The 6,172-nt window shown below is 52.1% G+C and overlaps 1 protein-coding gene across 1 annotated transcript; it reads left to right on the top strand.

Moving 5' to 3' along the window:
* Positions 1–256: 256 nt before the first annotated feature.
* On the top strand, positions 257–5,575 carry LOC103589339 (trafficking kinesin-binding protein 1). The gene is made up of 3 exons (XM_008571292.1): positions 257–1,118; positions 1,224–1,326; positions 4,547–5,575. Exons 2-3 carry the CDS (start codon positions 1,244–1,246, stop codon positions 5,340–5,342), a joined length of 879 nt encoding a protein of 292 aa, XP_008569514.1. The 5' UTR covers positions 257–1,118; positions 1,224–1,243; the 3' UTR covers positions 5,343–5,575.
* Positions 5,576–6,172: the final 597 nt, after the last annotated feature.

Raw genomic sequence — 6,172 nt, 5'->3', positions numbered from 1 at the left:
GGATCTATAGGTTTGGGCCACCAATCTGTTCTGTTTTGTCCCTTTTCTTTTTTGTCAAATCCAAGAGAAAACTTAACATAGGAGCTAGAAAATTCTGGTTCATAGCCTTTCGAATCTTCCTGGCCTTTGCATCCTCATGGCCTCTGATATCCCAGTTTTCTCCCCGGAGGTCTCTGGAGGCTGAGCTGCTGCAGGAGTCGGGGGAGGGATGGGGTGGGGTGGGGTGGGAGAATCATCCCCGTACTTCATTGTGCATGCTATTTGGTGCAGCATCTTTTTTTATTTTTTTATTTTTTTCACTCATGCTTGAGTTATGAATGAGGATGACCTCTACAATCATGATATCTCCCATAGACTCTATTACTTTTTCCTTTGCCAGCTTTTCTGATGCATGGTCCTAACACTTCTGTGGTTTACTTTGATCCAGACTGTAGTCTTCAGCTGCCTTAACAGTTAACTCATTAGAACATTAGAAGGAAATAAATTGAGGACAACTTGTTGCCATTTCATTTTCATTAGAAATCAAACATCATAGAGATGGCACAGAAATAGCTGGGGAGTAGGAAGGGGGACCCTGTGCTGATTGCAACACTGTATGTCAGACCAGACTTGTTCCTGGAGCACCCCATCTCTGGAACTCTTGCCATGTTGTTGAGGCAGCTGAGATCTCTGTCTCCCACTCTGATGATCACAGATAGACAGTAGTGGAACCAGCTTCCTTAAGCCCCTTTTTGTGCGAACAGAAAAGGGAGCCACGTGAGCCTCGCCCTGTTTCCAGGTGCCAAGTGCCTCTCCCTGCCCGCACCTCTCCCCTTCCCCTGGGCAGAATTTTGGCACCTGTTTGCCAATGAAAAGAAATGTAAAGCAACAAAAGAAGAAAGCAGATCTTGACTTCCGAGGAGGGAAACCAAATTTACCCACAAAGGCCCATTAGACCCCTCTGAACTGGATCCACTACTGGCCCAAGAATACTGATGAGAAACCCTGTCTGGGTTGGGCCGGAAGCTGGAATTCGATGCTCTGCAGACCAGTGCTCCAAACTGTGGTTATTTTTGAGGGACCACCTCCAATCCAGAACATTTGTGTTTCACCTTCCTCGCCCAGATCCAGTTAACAAGGTAGCTCATCACTTCTTGCATCTGTAGAGGGACATACTGAATTTTTATTTTCATCGTGATTATACTTGGATGCAAGGAATATGTTTTGTTCCCCCCTCAATTTAGCGCACCACCCTGGAAAGTGCATGTCACAGACCAACTCCACCTTCACCTTCACCACCTGTCGCATCCTGCATCCTTCAGACGAGCTCACGCGGGTCACACCAAGGTAAGGGAGTCTGGCCCTGGTGGGGGGATGGACAGTGGGGGAGGTGGTAGGGGAGGTCAGAGGACTTCCTTCCCTGCAATACTTAATGTTGAGGAAAGCCAAGTAGAGAGCCTCATTCATAAACCAACTTTAGCCAGCTTAAGCATCTCAGAAGCGTCTGCAGGCATCTGTTCTGAGTTCCATCTTTCCTTTTGAATTGAGGCCCCTGTTGATTGAGATCCAGCTCAGAGAGATCTGGACCCACCTTTAGTTACCTTTTAGTTGCTATGGAATGCATTCGTAGGCCCCTCAACCAATTGAAGCTGACACCACACGCACTATGGCTAAGTCTGTTGGATTTTTGTCCCAAAGCTTGCCAAGATGGCATGGAGTTCTTTCATGGGTGAAATTACTTTGGAAGCCCTTGCTCCTCTGGAATGGGCTCTGGGTACCATGCACCCACAGCCAAACTATAATGACCAAATGAGAAGACTCCAAGACAGAGCCATGTGCCGAGTGCGGTCTGTTTCCCTCTGTGCACCACCTGGCAAGAGGACATGCATGGCGTGGGCTGTCTGGTTTGGTTTCGGGCCTCCACAGCTTCCAGTGAAAGGGAAAACGGTCTCCCCACCATAGCAGAGTGAGTCCCTCCGCCATTTCCTCTATGGCGCAGTCAAGCAAGATGCTGGGCTTATTGGAAAGCAAAGCAGAAGGGGAGGGAGGTGAGAAGGGCCAGCTCGGAGGGAGCAGCCACCCCAAGGAGCGCCTTAAACTATGAATAATTCTCCGCAGGTCATGTGAGGAGGACACCGAAGCAGCCATATGCCCCGTTGAGCTGAGAGGAGATGTAGGGCAGAGAGTCTGAGCCCACGGGCAAGGCAGGGGGTGAGCACATGCCAGCAGGGCCTGCCCTGGCAGGGTCACGTGGAAGGAGCTGCGTGTGCACGCATGGCCGCCACTAACCTGGGGACATAGGCATGGGTGTGTCTCTGTGGTTGTGCCTGGCTAACACGGCCTTGACAGTTGCTACCCCTAACCCGTCTAAATGCCCCCAGTCAAGCCGAGTGCCAGCACTAATGAAGGCCTAACTGGAAGTTCTCACCAGACAAAGGTCTCTCCATTTTAGCTTTGTCTTCTCCATCTCCCTTCCTGCCCTGGAGAACCTGGCTTCCCAACATCCTGTGGCTTTATATTTGGAAGAGATTGTTTTCAAAACCATGGGACAGAGTCTCCTCTTATGAGAGGCTGGTGCCCGGGTAACTCACGCTCTTCTGACTGTGGCCATAGGACTCAAACCACACGAGTCTTCATCTGCAAGTCCATACGGCTTTGTTGGGGATGAAAAAAGCCTGGGAAGTCCAGTAGCAAGAGAAGGCTTTTTTGCCTGAGTTTGAAAGAAAGGCAGCTTGAAACAGAATTGAAAATCTTTCTCAGAATGGCCATGTGAGCAAGATCTTAAGTCCAGAACTCTTTTGCCCTCTGTGGCTGTACATCAACATTTGTGAAATTTCACCTGAGCCTTTTTTTTTTTTTTTCCTTTTTTGTCTTTTTTCGTGACCGGTAACGGGATCGCAACCCTCGGTGTTGCGCCTGCACCTCGCTCAGCCAGTGAGCGGGAACCGGTCTCCACATGGGATCCGAACCCTCGGTGGGAGCGCTGCCACGCTCTCAGGCGGCATCAGCCAGTGAGCGGGAACTGGTCTCCACATGGGATCCGAACCCTCGGTGGGAGCGCTGCCACGCTCTCAGGCGGCACACTCTCCAGTGTGCCACTGGGCTGGCCCTCACCTGAGCCTTTTAAAAAATCCACAATTTTAACCTAGGAATCTGCTATAGTCTCTTGTCTCATGCTTCTCTGAGTACTCCCAACCTACTAGCATCCCCACTCCTAAGCTTGTGTGATACTGGCTTTTTCTGTGGCCCCCACCTTGTACTGAATGGTCACCTGGATGTGGAGCCAAATGTTTGCCTCCAGCTTGTACCCCAGGAGAGACCCCTTCACTAGTTATTCCAAGGACCTGCTCCAGGATGGGTCCTCTTCTTTCCTTTTCCCCCAGTGGTGCTTTGCCCAAGGTATCTGGGCCTTCTGCTAGACTGGGGAGAGAGGTCTCCATCCCCTAGCTCCCAGGGACCACCCAGCCGACCTGCTCCAAGGGACTCTGGCAGCCACAGCCAAATCCCTGCGTGGGCACCAGGGTAGGTCCCGTGAGACTGTCGAGAGGGATGTGCTTTTTTGCCCCTTGGTTGCTCATTCAGAAGCTGTGCAGGGCTTCTGAGCCTGTTTCTTACCCTGTCCCTGTATCAGCTGTTAAAAGAGAGTCTTCCCTGGTTATTTAAGCAGACAGCAACATGTTTCCCTTTGCTGCCCCTCTGGTAAACTTTTCTGTTCTCCACTGTTGGATCCCGGCTGCTGGAACCTAGTAGGTCCCCAGCATGACACGAGTGAAGGAACAAATCTTTCTGCTTTCCTTTAGTAACACTCAGTGGGTCTTTTTCCAAGTAGTAGGATGTAGTTCTGCTCATACATGACACGGCTTGCTCTGACCCCATAATGCCACTCATCAAAATGGAGCACATGAAGGGGATTGGGGGCCAGTTCAGAGCAGAGGAAAGAGCACTTTACCAGGAGACAGGAGGCCAGGGCTGCCACTGGCTTGATGGGCATTGTCTGGCCTTGTCCCACCCACTTTGGCTGTTATACCATTCCTAAAATAAGCTCTCTCATCCCATAGACCTGGTTAATGTCTTGCCTCAGGGAGAAGTAGGTGTTAGGAAGGAAGGCTGGAATTTGAGTAAATCTGGTAGGAAAAGAAACCTCTTTGCTGAAGGGCACCCTTCCATATCCTCTGACAACCTTGGGGTTACTCAGACTTGGGTTTGAATCTGGGATTATTCACTGCATAACTGGGTGTGACATTGAGTATACCACTTAACCTCTGAGCCTGCGTCTTCATCCATAAAGGGGATGGTTATACTCACCCCCCAGGGACAAGCAAAGGGGATCGTGTGCAGCTTCCAGTTAATTTAAACCGTGGCCCCATTTAAGGGGATCCAAGGACTCCTTGGGCAAGAGGGAGGAGCAGACACGGACAGAGGTGTCTGTGGGGCCTCGGCCAGGGAGTCCTCTCCTGTTGTCCCAGGACCACCCTGCACCACCTGCAGGAGACTGGCCACTGACCCATTCTGTGCCACAAACACCACAAGTATTTCTGATGAATAACGTGTCATCTTTTCCCTTCAGCCTTAACTCAGCCCCAACTCCAGCTTGTGGCAGCGCCAGCCACTTGAAATCCACGCCAGTGGCCACACCATGCACTCCACGGAGGCTGAGCCTGGCTGAATCCTTCACTAACACCCGTGAGTCCACAACCACAATGAGCACATCCCTCGGGCTGGTGTGGCTGCTGAAGGAGCGGGGCATTTCCGCAGCCGTGTATGACCCCCAGAGCTGGGACAGAGCTGGCCGGGGCTCCCTCCTGTACTCCTACACCCCCAAGATGGCTGTGATCCCCTCCACCCCGCCGAACTCACCTATGCAGACGCCCACGTCCTCCCCGCCCTCCTTTGAGTTCAAGTGCACGAGCCCTCCCTACGACAACTTCTTGGCTTCCAAGCCAGCCAGCTCCATCCTGAGGGAGGTGAGGGAAAAGAAGAACGTCCAGAGCAGTGAGAGCCAGACAGATGTGTCCGTCTCCAACCTCAACCTCGTGGACAAAGTCAGGAGGTTTGGGGTGGCCAAAGTGGTGAACTCAGGGCGAGCCCATGTCCCCACCTTGACTGAGGATCAGGGACCTCTCTGTGGGCCCCCAGGACCAGCACAGGCTCTTGTCCCTAGAGGCCTGGTACCCGAGGGCTTGCCTCTCGGATGCCCCACTGTCACCAGTGCCATCAGCGGGCTGCAGCTCAACAGTGGCATCCGACGGAATCGGAGCTTCCCCACTATGGTGGGATCCAGCATGCAGATGAAAGCTCCCGTGACTCTAACCTCAGGCATCTTGATGGGTGCTAAGCTCCCCAAACAAACCAGCTTACGGTGAGGACGGGAGGGGGCCCATTGCCCTGGAGGAGACCAACATGCTCCGTGTCGCTCCCCGCCTCCCTCTCCCCCTGCAGCGTGCTCGCTTCCCCTTCCCTTCTCTGCCCCGCTCCTGAGCATCAGCCTCGTGCCTAATGGGGGAAGAGTGGAAACTTTGTAAAATGTGTACATAGGACTCGGAGACCTTGTATCTGCCCTGTCCCCTCTTTGGACCCCACAGGGAGTGCCCCGCCCTGTCACCACTCTCCCGAAGACCTCACCTGTGCTGAGCTGGGGGAAGGTGTGTCCTCCTCCTCTTTCCTTTTGAGAAGCACTGAAACTCCCAAGTGTGTTCCTATCCCATGGATAGGGAACCAGTGAATTCCGTGGCTGATTGCCTGTGTGCACACCGTGAGCTGTCACATGGCATGGGTCGTAACACCTTGCCCACCCTGTAGCAGTGTGAGGAGCCTCCGTCCTCGGCCACACGCGGCTGACGTAGCTTTCATGGTCGGGAGCTTCTCTTCCTTTGATGGGTGGCCTGGCTTCTTCAGACCTTCACTACTCTGCCTCCGTGGATGGTTATTTCTTTTTTGAGGTGTGACTTTTGCTTTTCATACCTTTAACTTGAAGTCATCCCTTGTTTTGTAATCAGCTGTCAGGCCAAACGTCTGACCAGAAGAGAATGTATTCACTCCCGCTGCATTGTCCAGCAGCCCCTCTGTGTTCTGTGTGACTTGTTTTATTTTTCCATTTTTTTATATGCAGGGAAGTAATGGTACTGGCAGTGTATGTTCTGTACGTGGTTCTATAACACCAAAATACAAACTTCAAACACACCAAACTGCTAAT

This window comes from Galeopterus variegatus, unplaced genomic scaffold, assembly GCF_000696425.1.
Source record: "Galeopterus variegatus unplaced genomic scaffold, G_variegatus-3.0.2 Scaffold675, whole genome shotgun sequence".
Taxonomy (NCBI): domain Eukaryota; kingdom Metazoa; phylum Chordata; class Mammalia; order Dermoptera; family Cynocephalidae; genus Galeopterus; species Galeopterus variegatus.
This window is presented reverse-complemented; position numbering and strand designations above follow the sequence as displayed.

What these genes read in the sequence shown, in the direction of transcription:
- LOC103589339 (XM_008571292.1), top strand. Translation starts at nt 1,244, where the DNA reads ATGTCACAGACCAACTCCACCTTCACCTTCACCACCTGTCGCATCCTG. An exon ending in CTCACGCGGGTCACACCAAG is followed by an intron (nt 1,327 to 4,546) that starts GTAAGGGAGTCT and finishes TTTTCCCTTCAG; the next exon opens with CCTTAACTCAGCCCCAACTC.